This window comes from Malurus melanocephalus, unplaced genomic scaffold (assembly GCF_030028575.1).
Source record: "Malurus melanocephalus ecotype Western Australia unplaced genomic scaffold, MMel_1.1 scaffold_220, whole genome shotgun sequence".
Lineage (NCBI taxonomy): Eukaryota > Metazoa > Chordata > Aves > Passeriformes > Maluridae > Malurus > Malurus melanocephalus.
Genome location: NW_026623452.1, coordinates 879,709 through 896,690, shown reverse-complemented (window position 1 = coordinate 896,690; position 16,982 = coordinate 879,709). Strand labels below are relative to the sequence as shown.

Sequence of the window (16,982 nt, the reverse complement as noted above, 5' to 3'; positions counted from 1 at the left end):
CCAAACCCTAACATATAGTACTTCTTTGTGTGTCTCTCTCCTGAGCTTCTATCCAAGAACTGTGAGTATCTTTCTCCCCTTCAAATGTAAAAGAGATACAATCCCTGTGATCTGAAGACCATAAGAAGTTTACCACACCAGATGTATGCAGTCTAATCTTTCTGGAAGAACTGGCTARTAGGAGAGTTTTCAATCTTTCTGGAAGAACTGGCTAGTAGGAGAGTTTTCTTAAAACGGAACAGTTTTCCACAAGACCTGATGGGGAACTGTGTTCATTTTGGACATTGCATTAAAACAGTGGAGGCTCCCGGTGCTCCAGTGCTCATGTCAAGTCCTTCATGCCTTTCACTGGATGGTCAATTTTTTTTTGCTCTTAATTTATCCAGATTTAAAATTGCCTGGTTTGGGGTTTTGTTGTTTTGAGTTGGGGTTGGTTTATTTGTTGGGGGGGGGTGTGTGTAAAAAAAAAACAAAAAAAAAAAAACCAGAAAATCTGTTTATATTGGGGATTTCTGTGCTTTCTATCTACCTGAATTCTGTCTTCATTTACAGAGACCCCAGACTTCCATATTGAGGCATGGCCTCTGCCCTGAATCACAAAAGGCCTGTAATCTCCCCAGTGTAGCTAGACCACAAAAGGGACAGTACCTGTTTTAGGAACGGATAGATCTCAGAAAAGGAGAAAATTCAAAAGGAATTTTTGAAGTTTTGCAAAGCAAAACTGATAAGCATAGCACAAAAGACATGAGATTTTAAGGGGTGCCTTAAAGACATTAAACTATGAAATGTTCATAACGGAAATTAAAAGACTTTGAAGTTCCTGTGCTTAAGGGAGTTTGGAAAAAGGAACATTAAACCCGGATACCCAGGAGGAGCCAAGGTCTAGCTCAGAGAGAGAGCTGGTTGCCAGAAGATAGGAGATTTGGTTATTTCAGGTTTCAAAATTCTCCATTTGYCCCGTTTCTGATACTCCTTTTCCAAACACCTACTGCAGACCATTGGCAGAGGTAGAATGCAGATTTGTTTGGAAGCCTCTGTTGCTGCCCCTCTGCATGTTCTGATGGATGAAATGGAGGTAAATATTTTACACTTGAAATCCAAAAAGCTGAGGTTACCAGGCTCTTCATCCTACTCTTTTTTTACTTGATGACTTGAAAATGTTTATGGCATTTAAGCCATCAGATTYTTACAGCTCATTCTCAAGGTGAGGATCTCCTTTGCATTCAGTTTCTCCATGATTGTATTCCAGAGGAGGCCAAATTCTCTCTTGTCCAAAAGAAGGACCCTGCTCTGGATACAAGGCTCTCACTTCTCCTTTCTTCCCTCTCTTATGCCTCCTGACCTGAAGTGAAGCAGGCCTTMTCCAGAATGGTAACAACTGATTCATTTAAGACAAAAGGGCCAATTCCACACAGATTCTATAGCCAAACTTCTATAGCCCAAATCTGACTTGTATTTTGGCACTTAAATGTCAGGCAAGGCACTAAAGCTCTGAAWAAGTAGTTAGTGTGTTTGTATTTTGCTTTGACTTCTCCTCATTTCTCATACAGAGTTGTGTGTTGCATATGTCCAGTCCCTCAGACCATGCTGCTTTTCTTTTTCATTTTTTCCTCTTACTGCCATCCCCTGGGAAGTCTCAAATTCAAGGCTGAAGGAGACTGGAAGCCAACTTCTGCTCTCAGGGTTAAATCTGGAAATCATTCCCCTAGCTTCAAATTTATGCTGGTGCAATGAAGATGAGAATTTAGCTTTCTRTGCTGTTGTCAACAGGGGGAAAATAGAGTCCCTATAAGGCTGTATCCATGGAAACCGTCCTGCTGCAATAGCGGGTAAAGCAGCAAATCAATTTCTTCAGTTTTAAAATGAAACACATTACAGTGCATCTGGCATTTAAGAGATTATCTGTGCTGATAACTGTGYGGAAAAACCCTCCTCTAGCTAGTACACTGGCAAGAACATTTCTTCCTCCTGATAGAATTCTGATTTTGGGTAGAATGAGCAYTGATGACAAAGTACCACGAAGACAGCACAGTGAGACAGAGCCAAGTCCAGAAGCAACAGCATTTAATGAACGAGAAAATCGTTTAATTTAGCATTTAACCCAAGTATCTGRGTACATGGTGACTAACATTCAAATATATTAGCAGAGGCAGTGACCTGTCACCTCTGTCTCCCTGCTCTTTGCTTCCATGGTACCACGTGTGACAAATAGTATATTTGTATTTGGATGGGGGTGTGTGTGTGTGTGTCTGTGTGTGTGCTTGGCCTCTAGGCTGTCAGATGAGATTTCAATATTCATTGCAGCATGGTCTGGGCAACTGACTTTATACAGGTGTATGTTTCAGAGCCAGAGGCATTTCCAGCGCAGAAAATGTGCTGGCTGTCTCTGGTCTTTATTCCTGTTACGTTTCATCATGTGCGACTTGAGAGACTATCCCTTTACTCTGCCATGGAGGGAGCATGGAAATATGAGGATTTCTTACACCAGACTTTCAGTGCTACTATACACTTTCCCTGCTGTGTACACAGAGGTTTTGCCTTTATATTTTCACCTGTTAAGGTATCTCTCTGAGAGATACCTTTCTGAGAAATAATACCCTACTTGATCAGAAAATTGCCTATATGCAGATGAGGCTCCATTYTGCTTTCCCYTTTAGTCAAATCCAGATATTGCAGWCTGCCTTCTCTRTGCCTATCAGAYARAGAAACTATCTRTCTGGGAGAAATACAATCTTATTKAAGAGAGAGGGAGAGAATTGAACCAGGAGGGAATAAAATTGAACCAGGAGGGAATAAAAAGCATTACAGGAAATGCCTGGACTGTGAGCAACCCTTCATTGGTAAGGATCACATACAAATTCCTCTGTCACTTTGCAGTGCCTAGGCTGTATTTTATCTGCTTCTGAATCTCAGTTCCTTGATAACAGCAATCACATATGCAATATTGTTTTCTTTTATCTACAGCTGCCCTATCTATTATAGCAATCCCTGTTTGATTGACAGTTATGTATTTTTTTCTGACCTGAGGGCAAGCTTATTGCAATGCACTCCTTTCAGGGCTATCRCTGAAACACATCCAAAATCCTCAACTAGTGCATAATGTGGCACTTCAGCATTTGAATGAAGTGAGCACATATTGTTGGGGGCACACATAGGTTTTGTTGCTGTGCCACRTGTACCAGTTAATGGAAGATGCAGTTCAAACCCCATTAAGTGGTAGAAATGGCTGAGTGGTCTGAAATGCTGTTGTTTGCAAAAAGTGTTTTGTTCTACATGTGTCCAATTGCTATGAGCATTGAATATTGTTTGGTCAGTTCCAAAGTCTTTAAGAGTCAGCAGAGATCCCCCAATGAACTGCTTGAGGACTGTGCTTCCTTTTTGAAGATGAAGTTTCCTGCTGAAAAATGTCTGGTTTAAAATCACAAACTTCTGTAGCTTGTTTTCTATGATTCATGACAGCACAGGTCTAGGAATCCTCCCTATATGCAGGTTGGACTGCATTCACTTCCTWATTCCTAACCTTTACATACTGAAGAATGAAAATTATACTTTTCATTGATTTTTTTATTCATAATACCCACTTTCTATATAAGCCTTCCATATTCCCATGTGAGGATGCCTAGGGCTCCTTTACAGTCACCAGGTTTCAATTTCCTGGTGAGCTCAGATAGGAGGCATTTGCAGATTTCTTTCTTAAAGGCCAGGAAAGGGAGAAATGGAAGAGGAGCTGTGACTGGCATTTCTTGYACCATTCTTCATCACAGTCCTGTGTCTGTGTTCATCAGGATAGCAAGGCCCAAGGGACCAGACAGAGGAACCCTGCACACTCTTTGGAGCTGAGAGGATGRGCTTGCTTGTTACTGAGGGTCCTGGGACATGCTGAGATGGGCTGACAAAACCTGGAGATTTTAATGGCTTTTGATAAGGGCTTTTCCTCTACTCTGTGACAAATTGCAAGAAAGGTGACCTTCTTCCCATCCTCTTCAGGCCAGACCTGGGAGTCCAGGGCAGGATGGGGGCTGCATTTGTTCTGAGAGTCACCTCTGGATCTGTCACTCATCTCACAGCTTCCAAGTGTGGCATTTTACAGCATTCTTCACGTATTAGCTCTTGCAATTTGCACAGTCATGTCCAGCGTAGGAGTGATTTTTGGTGCTGTCTGTCTCCATGGATTCCGAGGGGACACGGTGTTTGTACGTTGCCTCTCTTACAATGCCACCCCCGTGATTAAGGCAAAGCTCCTGAGTCATCTTCACAAAGATGTAAAATTTCCGGCAAACCTGTAGGCCATCTGTTAATGTGGGCAGGCAAGAAAATATCGGGTAGGAAAACTCAGTCACATGCCAGTCTTTGTACCTGTCCCCACAGCCAGTTCGTTTAAATGACATTTTAACTCTTGTCTAAATTCTTTTTCTATAAAAAAACTGTAGCAAATGGCAACTCTGCTGTTAAATGACTCCTTACAATGAGCCCAGTACTTAAAGTCACTTYAAAAATATGTAAATCCCCTCTATATTCTAAAATTGCATTCATTTTACTGTTTGAGAAACCTTTATCAGAAATCAGTCATTCCCTCTTGGAAAAAAAGCTTGAATTGTCTTTTTTTCTGGGTCTCAGATGAAAGTGTAACATGGTCACATTCCTGCCATGGCAGGTATTATCAGTGCTGGCACGTGGTGGCACACAGCAGCTGCCACTTGATACAATGCAAAGAATGTGCCCCAAGTCCAGCAATGTCTACTTGTGTTATATCATGTTCAGTGTAAACATAGTCTGTCACCACTCTAGTCATACAGCTAGGGCTCTCTTCTCTGTTTCTATCAGAAAGCCACTCCTCAAAATTAGAATCCCTTTACATTGCTAGCCTGCGAAGTCAGGGATATTCTTAGCAGTTWCCCTGTGGATTAATACTCACAGCAAAATAAAAACATCAGGCCAATGTGTACATTGATATGTCCTTCTACCCCAAGAAGCTGTGCCTAGTCCTGGTTCCATACATATACTAGCTGTAATCACAAACCTTGCCTCATCTGTACTCAKTTATTCATTTCAGAAATACATAAAAGAGAAGTATTTCTCAGGATTATGGTGTGTCCTTGGATGGCAAGTTCTGCTAAAAAGTCTGGTGACACAAGAAGGAGACTTGTTAACCAGCAGAACCCCCACAAATGCAGCATTGTTTACAACAAAAATTGGGAAAAAAATKATCACTCCTTTCAGCTGAGAAAGACCTAATTTACTGATGAACAGATTATAACTAAATAATGTATTAATAAAGACTGACAGTCTTTGGCCCCTAATTTCATGTAGACCCCTGAAAAATATCCCTCTCTGCAATGGGAGTGGGCAAGGTCATTTTCACAATGATATAAATAGAAAAGTGGGTGGCTGAATCTACCCARACTTAAAAATGTAAGGGTGTTCTTGCCTCATGCAGAGAGAAACACTGTCCTTTTTAGTTTGTGCTGCCTGGGAAGCCTTTAGAGATGAGCAGAAAGAGTCACACYGCTGTGAGCAGCAAAAGCCAGAAAAATGTTKTRTTCYCTGTATCCTTCTGTTCAACAGTGARCTGTTCCTWAATTCTCTGTCCTGGCCTTTGCTGCAGCCTCCTCTTTGTCTTCCATCACCTCCAAARGGGCCTTCTCACAAGCCAAGGCTGGGCAGAGTCCAGCCAATCTGTCAGATTTGGCAGGGCACATGATAAAGAATTTACACAAGTTTCATACTTCTGCGACTAATTCCTCTAGCAGCTGGAGGACAGAGGATTTCCCAGCTGGCACAGAGTCAGAACTCTCTGTACAGGTAGTACCTACTGTGCCCTAAAGCCTCATGTGACAGACAAACCTGAACCAGCACAATCACTGTGTGCTTCATCAGCTGTTTCTGGTTTGCAGCAAAGGTGTTTCTTATGTCATGGGACAGGTTCTGGATCTCCCTATGCCATGTGAGTGTGGCTGAAGGATTTTCAAACACTTGCAGAGCAGCACAGACCCTGTAATCCCTCTCTTGGGAAGCCTGACAAGCCTTGCATCTGTAGTGTGCCTTGGCTTCAGCTCTTGCTCTGCCGCAACACAGTTTGGGCAGAGAACCAACTGCACCTTCTGAAGAAAGGAGCACCATCCTTTGGGTGCAGTTAGGAGCTGCAGCACAGTACTGCAGCCTTTCCTTCGGGCTGGAGGGCACACCACATGTGCAGCTGCAGGACAGGGCACGTCTGAGCTGTGATTTAACATTGCAGATCCCTGGCTTTCTCATGCGACCCCCTGCATAAATGACAGACCCTGAATACCTCACACTCGGCTGTTTTAAGTGTCCCTCTGTGAAAAGGGAACGGGTGTTATTGTTTCACATTTAATTTCACCCTTCCTGTGAGCACTCACCTTCTCCATGCAGGTGTGTTACTGGTGGCTCCTGGCTGTCACTGCTGTATCCAGGGCTGCTGCCTCTAGGAGAGGGGACAGAGCACTCCCTCCAGCCAGGCCATGGCAGGGGGTCTCTGCATAGTTCCAGGGCCCTGGGCTGCACTKCTTGGCCTCCTCAGGGTGCAGCGAGTCAGAGAGAGAGACAGCCGTGCTGTGTGAGGCTTGTGAGAAGGTACCAGCTACATCTGGGCAGACAGAGTTAAAGAGAGGTAAAAATGTTGGTCTACTAAGAGATGTCTCTGGGCCATAGTCACTTGGACTGAGACCAAAGTCTTKTAAATAGGAGAGTGCTTGATTATTAAGCTGGGCATATTCAAAATTTATCTTGCTTCTAGTAACATCATCTAGGATTTTTGCTCTACTTTTCTGATCTTCAGAGCAAATTTGCTCCACATTTTGCTTCAACTGATAGAGGTTGTTAGATTGGAAACTTGGCTCATAGTGGTATTGGTTTGTGCTATGAATACTGGGATATTCTGGATTTTGAGCAACATGRTTGCATTCATTTTGCAACAATAACTTGTTTTTGTACTGAGACATCTTATGAATAATACTGTTCATTTCATTCCCGATGCATTTGTCCTCCAGGTGCTTGTTKTCATAGCTGATTTTTAATGATGCCACCTGTGTTACACAGTGCTCTAAGAGCTGCACTATGTTAGTGCTGCTCTCTGTTGGTGTGGGGCTAATGCAGCTCTGGAAGTGACTGAAGGTTAGAGGCTGTGGTGGCTTGTCACAGGAAAYAGAGAGAGAGTGATACATGGGTTTATTTCTGTCTTCCCTCTCAAGGGGATCTCGGAGTGAGGTCGCAGCAGTCTTGTAGGAGTAACATGATTCTACTTCGTGATTATCATCTAATGAAGGATTTTCTGAACTCTGGAAGCCACTCTCTCTGTACAGCTTTTCTGGCAGTAGGTTTCTATCTCCAGATGTCTCACATCCCAGTGAAATTGCAACCTTCTCATTCTCAATTGTCTGCAGATTGTTAGCCTGTGTTTGTGKTGCATAACTTGATGATACGGTGGTTTCCACTGTCCCAGGTGCTGTAGATAAATCCTGGTGGTGACTCCCCTCTCTTCTTTGGGAATCCGGGTTAGTTGTGTTCAGGCAGGAGTCTAGGCTCTGATCTCTTCCAGCAGTGTTTACTGAAGAGGCCTGGACTGTGTGTTTGCTTTCCTCCAAAGGCCCACATACATTAAGTGTATTAGATTCTTGTTTGCCTGGTGTCTCCTGCTGACCTTCTGTGCTCCCTTCCTGCTCCGGACTGTGACTGGSCAGGATCAATGAATCATTGGACTTTTCTGGCTGTGATTGAGGACTCTGAAGAGAGTCAGGGGAGGAGATGAGTCCTGAGTGTTTTCGTAGCCAGTTTATTATCCCCATGGTAAGTGAAAGCTCAGTATCACAGAGCTTTAGCAGGCATTCTTTGCCTTTCCATGTGCTGTGGAAAAAACCCTGGCTGATGATGTCTAGAGTTGGTTGGGAAGCCATGTTCTCCTCAGCTCCAACATGAAAGCTGTAAATGGATAAAGGGATTTCAATGGCTTGCTCTGAAACACTTTCAGATGCACAAAGGTCATCATCAAGGATAGGGTTTACTTTGACTTCATTTGGATCATAGAAAAGCTCATAAAGGGCATCTCCACTGTAACTGTCTCTTGGAAATCTACCTGGGATGCCAGGGGTCTGAGCTTCCTTCAGTTCATCATCTTGTCCMGGAGAGAAGGAATCATAGTAGCCTTCATCACTTGTGGATGTGGATTCCTGATTTTCACTTTTTGGTGTTTCTGTTTCCATGGAGCCATCTTTGGAGTTGTCACCTTCTTTATCAGGTGACACTTGGGGGTCAGTGACCACTACAGCAGCCTGACTTCTATCCTTTTCTATGTCAGAACCAGGTATCTTCAGCAACTTCTTTTCAAACAGAGCACTCTGATGTAGCCTCACTGATTTGTTGATGTTGTCCCAAAACTTTGCGAATTCCACAGTCTCATTCTGTCCAGGAGAAGCCAACTGCTCCACCCCGCCTTGGAAAGAGCCCATGACAGGGCTGTCTTTGTGTTTGCTTCGCCTCAGCAGAAGKTCTTTGCTGTTCTCCAGCTCCAGGTGAGCAGAGGTCTCATCAGCAAAGATTTCCCCACAGCCCGTGAGGGAGTCAAAGCTCTTCAGTGAGGCAACATCTTCACACAGGGCATTGCAGTAGTCATAGGAAGAGTCAGACTGCAGTTCACTGTCTGAGCAGTCCTGCGACAAGCAATCAGCTGCACAAGTTTCTCCAGTTTTGAAAAGATACTTCATAAGACGTCCAGAMAACTCACTCTTGCAGCCTGGAGAGGACAGGTTCTTGTCCTTCTCAACCAGAAATGTGAGGCTGTCTGGTTTATTTTTCCTTATATGAAATATATCTCTGAGCCCTTTCTTAGATCTCTTGAGGGAAATCCTCTTCCTGGGAATGGTTTTTGCGACAGCTGGTACAAAAGGCATCTGTGGCACAAAGTTCCTGTAATCAATCATCTGACTGCTGCATGCAGACTGGCTGGGGCTGACCACACACTCCTTCTTACTGCTGGAGCTGGACATCCCTGAAAAGCTGATGCTATTGACAAGTCTGCCCTTGCCCTTTGCAGGAAAACCTTCCTCACAAGCCCTGCTGCTAGGGCTGCAGTGCTCTGTTTTGTCCGCCTCAGTAACACAGTCATGGGTTTTACTCTTCCTTACGAGCTTGTAGGAGGTGCCAGATGATTTTTCCAGGTTGTGGTCACCAGCTCCACTCCTTGCTGCTCTGGTAGCAAATCTGTAGTTCTTGTGCGTGGCCAAACAAGCCAGCTGGATTTCAGCTACACTTTGGTTTCCCTCCAGAGCTGCTTTTTTGTCTTTCCCCATCTCATCTTTGTTGGTAGGAGTTGTATGCACTGGTGGCACTTTCTCATGTTGCACGCTGGATTTTATGAAGGTCTTTCCTCTCTTGAGCTCCATGCTGCTTCCTTACATCTATTTCTATAAAAAGAGAGCACACAACTATTGTGAGGTTGGTGGGTAGCACCTGTAAATTTTGAAAGCAACTGGAGAACAAAGGAAGGGATATTAAGCATTATAAAATTGATCTTGTCTGTCACCAGAAGTTTCCATTACAGAGTCATGGTACTGCATGAGAAACAGATTGAGTGAAACTAAAGGTGTGTTGGCTGGAAGATCCAGCAAGGAGAAAAAAGGGCACATTATGGGTTGAGGCCACATAGCTGAGGCTCAGAGAACATTTTGTCTGTTAGAAATAAATGGATTTGGATTGAGGATTACAACTTCAGGATGGCTTTTAACAAGGTAGTTAAAGTGAAGTCCTATTCTGAAGGTAGAAGAGACATCAATGAAAAGCAATGCCTGAGAAACTTGAACATGTAAATGTGGGCATCAGGGAGGCAGCAGATCATAGTTCTGAACCTTAGAGGAGTACAAAGATCTCAGGGTTGGAAATCTCCTGAGAAAATAGATCAAACTTTTGACACACACTCACTTTATATCAAAATAATCCTKATCTGTGAATAGAATATCCATAAAMCTTGGTACTTTCCTGGAAGCATGCTGAAACTGAATTACTGGGTTTGCTTCCCCCTGAGCATAATGTATCATTTTGCTACTGTAACACTGCTACTTTTGTTGTTGAAAATCAAAAATGCAATATTGAAAATCACTCTTAGTTATGACAAAAGTATCATCTCTAATTTATAAAGACCAGTGCAGCACACACGAAGCATTGGCACATTGAATCTGCACTGTGCATTGATTAGCTATTTCTAAAAATATCCTAGTACCTGTATGAATGCCAGCTCCAGGCTCTGCCTATAGTTTTATGTTTCCATAAATCTAATTAGTCATTAATTATTTTAGCCATGTCACTATTAGTTTTCCAGCAATTATTTCATAGAAACATCTGATCCTTTCCTGTCTTGCATCAACTTGAATATTGAGTAAGGAAATGGAGTTACATAAAGGTAAGTAAGGGATGAAGCAACCACTTCCCTTCCTAAAAGCTGTTAGAGCAATAACATTTTCACTTGATGAGAAGCAGCACAATAATTCCAAGTGCTGGTCTTGAAAGAGCGTGCTTGGATCTCTCCTTAATGAAASGTCATTTAATGATTTATCTTGTTTTGAATTGGTTAGACATAACTAAACAATTGGAGACACTGTACAGGAGATTTTAAATTCAGCACYAAGCCTAGCCTTTGTACTCCTAAAAGAGAACTTCAAGCAGTCTTCAGTCTATCTTGACCTCTAACAGCTTTCTGTAGCCTCCCGAGGCTTTACAGTTGCCAGGCCTTGCTGGWACAGCCACACTGACTCACAAGATGTGGGTCTGTGTATTTGGGAGCACTTCTCCAGCAGGCAGATCAGTGACAGCCCCTTTCTCATAGAAGCTGAAAACTAGCAGGTGATTAGCAATATTTACAGCTAAATGTAGGTCAGTGACAAAAGGCAGAGAACATAAGGGCAAAGTGTGAATATTTGACATGCTGTGGAAAGCGTGGTTGGTAATGATAGATGGGCGTCTATCAGTGTGCTTGAGATGCTGGCACATTTATTTGCACTTGGCACTACATGTGACTGTTACAGAACATTCTTAATGAAAGCCAGTAAACATTTCACTAYGCTGTCAGGTATCTGGAGTTCACTGATTCTGCGGGAAACTTGTTTTGCATATTTAGAAATAGGTCACTGGGACGCGATTACATTCCTCTTCTGAAAAGCAAGGTGTGATCGACAAGCAATTCAGTGTGCACAGCTCCAGCAGAGTTGTGAAAACAATCAGAAACAGCKGATGCAAGACCAGTTATTAATATCCCAGAAATAAAGTGTCTGACATCTCAGTCCTYTGCAAGTGTAGAAGTAGGTACTGTGTCCCTGTGGGAAGCTCCTGATGCTGCTGAGAAGCTCCTTAGAGGTCTGTGACATTGGCAAGTGCCAGCCTTATAAAAGTGTTGTGTAGGACTCCTTGAAGTCCTGCAGCTGTTTCTGCGTCTGAGTGTTACACAAAGGTCACTTTTGTAGGATATTGCATATGTGGGAACTTTTCTGCAGATGCATTAAAAAGGCTTTTAGCGATGGGTTTATTTACTGTCAGGTATGAAGTGTATTACAGTTAAGAATTCAGGATGACTTTAGATAATCTTTGAAATAATGTTTGATCTGAATTCTATCTCCTTGATAAGAAACACAATGGATGACCAGTTTAATAACTGAGTCTAAAAACTTCAAGGCTTATTTTTCTGTCCTTCTTTTATAGATTAGATGAACACTTTTAATATGAAAGCCAAAATGGCTCAAGTAACATTTTTCCTGATAATATGTGTAGTATAATGATGTAAGATACGCAGGTAGTAGCCTATGCTACCTGTTCAGTTTGTTCTGATGAGGAAAAAGGCATTAGCTGTTGTTTTGGTTTTGTGGGGGTTTTGTGATTTGGTTTTTTAAAATTATCTACTACATACATATAATCGTCAACTTTGTATTCCAGCTATTTAATGTATCTATTTATTCCTATATATTCTTCATCTAATACTCCCTCAGGATTCATGCCAGACATRGTATCTAGTTCATTGTGTCAYCCTGCTTATTCTAAGACATCTTTGKAAATCTTTCCCATTAAAAATGTTATTTAAAATTAACAACAAGAAAGAGARGGCCTCCTGAGTCAACTCTTTGAGGGCTCTTCAGGGGAGACTACCATAGTCTGTGGATTTTTTAGAACATTCATCTTAGAATGAATGTTTTGTAGCTTAGCTGTTTTGTAACCTCCCATACCCTGAGTACCTCTTTATACTCATGTCATGTAAACTATCAATGAGCTTCTTTCCAAAAATAGAACAGAAATATTTATGTGATGATTCTCTCTTTCTATATCTATWAATACTTTTAGCCCTTTTGGTTGTAATGGATTATACCATGATAGCTATTTTTCTAGTCTCTGCAGAGACACAAGTCCTATCTCTAACATCAGAACCTGTACCAGTGAAGTTAGAAACAAGTTAAAGGGCTGTAAGGGAAAGTTACCCTTCAGTGATTATGAAAAGCTAATCAAAATCCTATGAAAAATTATTATAGGCATTTAAAACATAGTACATTTTTGCTGGAATTTCTTGACCCATGCACTCAGCTACACTACTGTCTCTTCTCCTTTTCAATTATTCTCCTCTTTTACTTGCTGTATATCTCTTCTTCCACAGAGATAACAGATCTATGAGGGCCTGACCTTCACCTTTGCAAAGGAAATTAAATTGGCAATTAAAAGTCATTTTAAAGAGCAGAAACCTGTGGAAACTAACTGTCAGTGTACTGTTTTCTTCATTAAAACWAACAGTTTTTTACTATCTGCAAAATTGCTTATGGAATGTGTTTAAATAGAGGACAGTCTTGAATCTTACGCTGGGCCACAGTTTAGTTGTCATTTGTAATAATACTGGGTGCAGCAGCAGCATTGAGACTTCCCATCTACAGTAAATTACYTTTTGTCTGGCTTGGTCAGACCAGCTGCTCACTTTTAGGATTTCACAGGTGTCTGAGCAGGCAATTAGATCCAGAYTGGAGTTTTATACTATAATGGAAATAAAGTTTTCTTTTAAATTTGGTTAATATTGCTGATAAAATGAAGAGATACTTCATGCTCAAAYATAAACCATCTGTGCAGGGTGTATGACAGCCTTTTCATAAAACCAGAAGGTTTTACTGCATCTGTGATTCATCTAAAAGTAAATTAAAGTTGTAGAATGGRAAGATGAACACATTGCTGTGGGCTGAGGAGATTTGATTTTAGGACAATCAAAGCAATTGCCTCTGGTTCTGGGTTATGAGGACCTGAACAAGACTGAGTTAGGTAACTGTTCTGGTTAATAAGAGCCATATTCAGATGGCCTAAATTCTACCTAAATCCAGACCAACACACCAGAGCTAAAGAGGGATGCAATGAAGCTAGATAGTCATTAGGAAAATGGGTGGAGGCAGTATTCAAACTGTCCAGGTATTGCCTCTGTCATGTGGGTCAAAAAGAGGGGTCACATTTGCCTCTGCCCATGGCACCCAACACTTCCTGCCAGCTGTCTACAAGTTCCCCTTTGTGGTGGAATGCTTTGGATTTTGGGCTGGGTCAAAATTGTTGTATCTTGCTATGTTATAACACAGCAGAAAGGCTTGTTAGGTTATCTTTAAAGAAAAGATAAAATATCAGTCCTCTGGCATTTAATTCCWGGAAAATCATCCTTCTGGGAAAGCAGAAGTATCTGTTTCAGTGAGGTTTAATGGATAGAAATAATACTGTTACAAAAAGGAGATTTAGATAAAGTCTCCAGCTTCAGCAAGTTTGGTTCAAAAATAAGATCTCTTTGAGATAGATAGGTAAAATTCAGAATATTGTTGTTTTGAAGGGGAGATATGAGTGTTCTTTATTTACATTTCGATCACATTTCAAACTGGCAGGTTGTGGAGATGGTGCCTTGCTGTCTCTTGCTAAGCAGAGTTCTACATGTCACTTGGCATCTGAATTTCACCTCCCTCCAAGCATTTTCTTTTTATTAAATGAAAGAGTTGATAAACATGGGTTAGTCTTTTAGGCTTTTTTTTTTCATTCAAAAATAAGGAAAAACCTGTCTTTGGACTGCTTTCGTGTTTCAGGATACAAGCTTGGAGTGAGTCCAAAAACCCTTTTCCACAAGTGGCTTCATATCAATCAGACTTCAGATGCTGAGTATCAGAGGTACCTTTGAGAATGTTACCCTGCTTTTCCATCAGAAATTGTAGAATAATTAAGTTTCCCAAAAGTATCCATCTAGTTTGGGTACATGGGCACGCATTGTGCTTCAAACTCAAGATGTTAAGATGAATTTTTTTTTTTTAATATATCTTGATACTTTGTGTAATGGGAAAGGGAAAAGAACAGAGCACTCTGGGAGACTCTCCTGATTCTTAATCTTAGAGGATTTTTACTGGCCACCAGTTAGAAATCATAAAATGCGAAAACAAGCAAGCATGAGGTGGTGAAGCCACAGCTACTTTAAAAGTCAGAGAACAACACTAATTTTTAATGCTTAGCATCTAATCAATTAGCAGTGCATAAGGAACAGCTGGTGCTCCCAGTAAAGTGTGTGTGAGGGGGGCATTTTTGGAATAAGACTGTTTATTTGGAAGGAAAAACATTAACTCTCTATCTCAGAARATGAAAGTTAATAATGCAAATACTTACTAATAATCATGAAGGTATATTCCATTCTGTTAATTTGATTTTTAATTGCAAGMACCATACAGCTTCCTTGCCAGAGGGTAGTGATATTCTCACTGCAGTTATTGTAACACTATTTCTAGTAAGCAAATAAACGTAACAGTTCTTCTGGTAAAAACCAAAGAGGATTTTAATGCAGGGCTCATCTTCTCCCTTAAACTGATTACCCTTGCCGCTATCTCATCTCCATTGGAAAGCAGAAAAGAACAGGGTGGAAAGGATGGAGGATGTAATGATTCAGGGAACAGCAGAATGTTTATTTTTAAAGACGCCTGTGTGACACACAAACCTGCATTGAGATCATGCCTCTCCTTAGGAGTACTCTCATCATCCTTAGCGGCTGTATCTTATCATTCCCCTTAATCATTTGTCTCTCTTGGGAAACGCAGGATGCCTAATTATTTGCAAATACATTTAGGTCAGGCAATGGCTTTCTCATGAAGAACCAGCAAAAAGCACATTGGTGTGTTTTTAATTCAACCTTCGTTCCACTGAGCACACAAAGTAAAATCTTACACTCCCCAGCAGAATACTAGAAAGATGAGTAGTTAAATGCTTAATCTTATTAGCAATGTGCTATAGGGAAGTCTGAACCTTTCTTTAAGCCCTGACAACTGTTTCGTGGAGCTCAGGATTTTTCATAGTAAAATTAACCACATTCCTACTCCCAGTACACTGTCCTGCTGTGTGCTGACAGGAGGGATCCTGGGGGCACGGCAGCACCCAGTGCCTCCCCCAGTCCCATTGGGGCACCCACAGCTTCCCCCATCCCCGTGTGGGATGTGTGGCAGGGCAGGAGGCTGAGACCATGACAAAAGGAGGCTCCTTCTCTGACAAAAACCTCTACACCCCTCACTCAGTTTTCTTCTATACCTGAGGCTGAGCAAAACGTAACTGCTTGCAATGTTCCAATTACATCATGTAAAAGGGCAGCTGTAACTCCTGCGCAGGRAGCTATCGAATCATCACTGTATTCCTAAGAGAAGGCAGCAGAGCAGAAATTTCCACTGCATACCTGAGAAGGAAACAGGGTTTTTTTCTTGCCCTGACCAGCAGCCTGTTGGYACCAGGCAGCAAAGTGTTAACACTGACAGCTTTGGCTGTCCTCAGTAATTTATTGCTTTCAAAGGAGATAGGATGTGCCTTTTTATAAATACAGGCACAGATTTCTCAGATGTATGGAAAAAGAAGTAAAAAGCAATGCTTCAAAAACAAGCAGTCATCCCAAAATAATAGTMACACAGAGTCGTTGTGAGTGTCAGAGCAAAAGAAATGCCATTGCACCAGAGCAAACGAGCCAGATCATAAAAATCCTACTCACCATGTTTTATATCTGAGCAGAAATCCTCTGTCTCATAGCCTTGCTCCTGAAGCTGGTCTTTATCCAGAGGCTCCTGTGATGCTTTTCAGATTCTGAGGGGCTGGACCACTGCTGCTCTCCAGTGTTACTCTCCACCCCCTGTCTTTTCCTCCTCCTTCTTCCTTCATCCCCACCCCCTCATTCCTCCAGCTTGTGGCTTTTTCGTACCTTACATAGATTCTAAGCCTCCACACGGAGCTTGATATAGCAAAGATGCTTATTTCAGCCATCTGCTTGATGCCATGGAAATGCCTCCTTTGCTTYAGGAATAAAAGCCCAGGAAGTAAGCTCGGGAGTTCTGAGGCAGCACTTTGTCTCTTCTCTAAATGACTGCTTGTTAAATAGGGAGGAATAAATCTAAACTGATCTCATTTCTCACATGTTTTTTTTCAGACTAGGATTCAGGATAAATGATCTGGATGGGTTTTAAGTTGGAGTGATGCTTCACTGGCAGTGTATGCAGGTTATTGGACTGTGCCACCCTTTGTAGAACTTGTCTTAAAACTGAAGTTAAAAGGGATTTCATGTGGGTGCAAAGTGGTATTAGGGGAAACACTGACTATTTCAGCTGCCCAAAGCTGAAGTGCCTGGTGTTACCCTCATACTGCCTTTAACAAACATCATTTATCAAATTCTCCTCACAGTCTAACTTTTGCTTCAGTGTGCAGTGAAGGCATCAGCTGATGCTATAACATCACTCTTTGTTACAGAAAGGAGTTTATTACCATCACAAACACCAGGGCTCTAATTTCACAAAAGTGTAAAGCTGACATCCTTCCCCCACCCCTCTCTTAAGAAGGGCTCCCAACCTGATCTCATCTTGATTGTCCCACTCCCTCCTGTCTGAGTCCTTTCCATCAGCCTCTCAAACCCCCTGCCTTCTCCTTCCTGCTTGTTGAAACACCTCTGCTGGSGATGATAGGAGCCTCTTAAA

At 41.9% G+C, this 16,982-nt stretch overlaps 1 protein-coding gene across 1 annotated transcript; it reads right to left on the bottom strand.

Moving 5' to 3' along the window:
• Positions 1–6,395: 6,395 nt before the first annotated feature.
• AMER3 (APC membrane recruitment protein 3) lies at positions 6,396–9,398 on the bottom strand. The gene has a single exon (XM_057374257.1). It carries the CDS (start codon positions 9,396–9,398, stop codon positions 6,399–6,401), a length of 3,000 nt encoding a protein of 999 aa, XP_057230240.1. The 3' UTR covers positions 6,396–6,398.
• Positions 9,399–16,982: the final 7,584 nt, after the last annotated feature.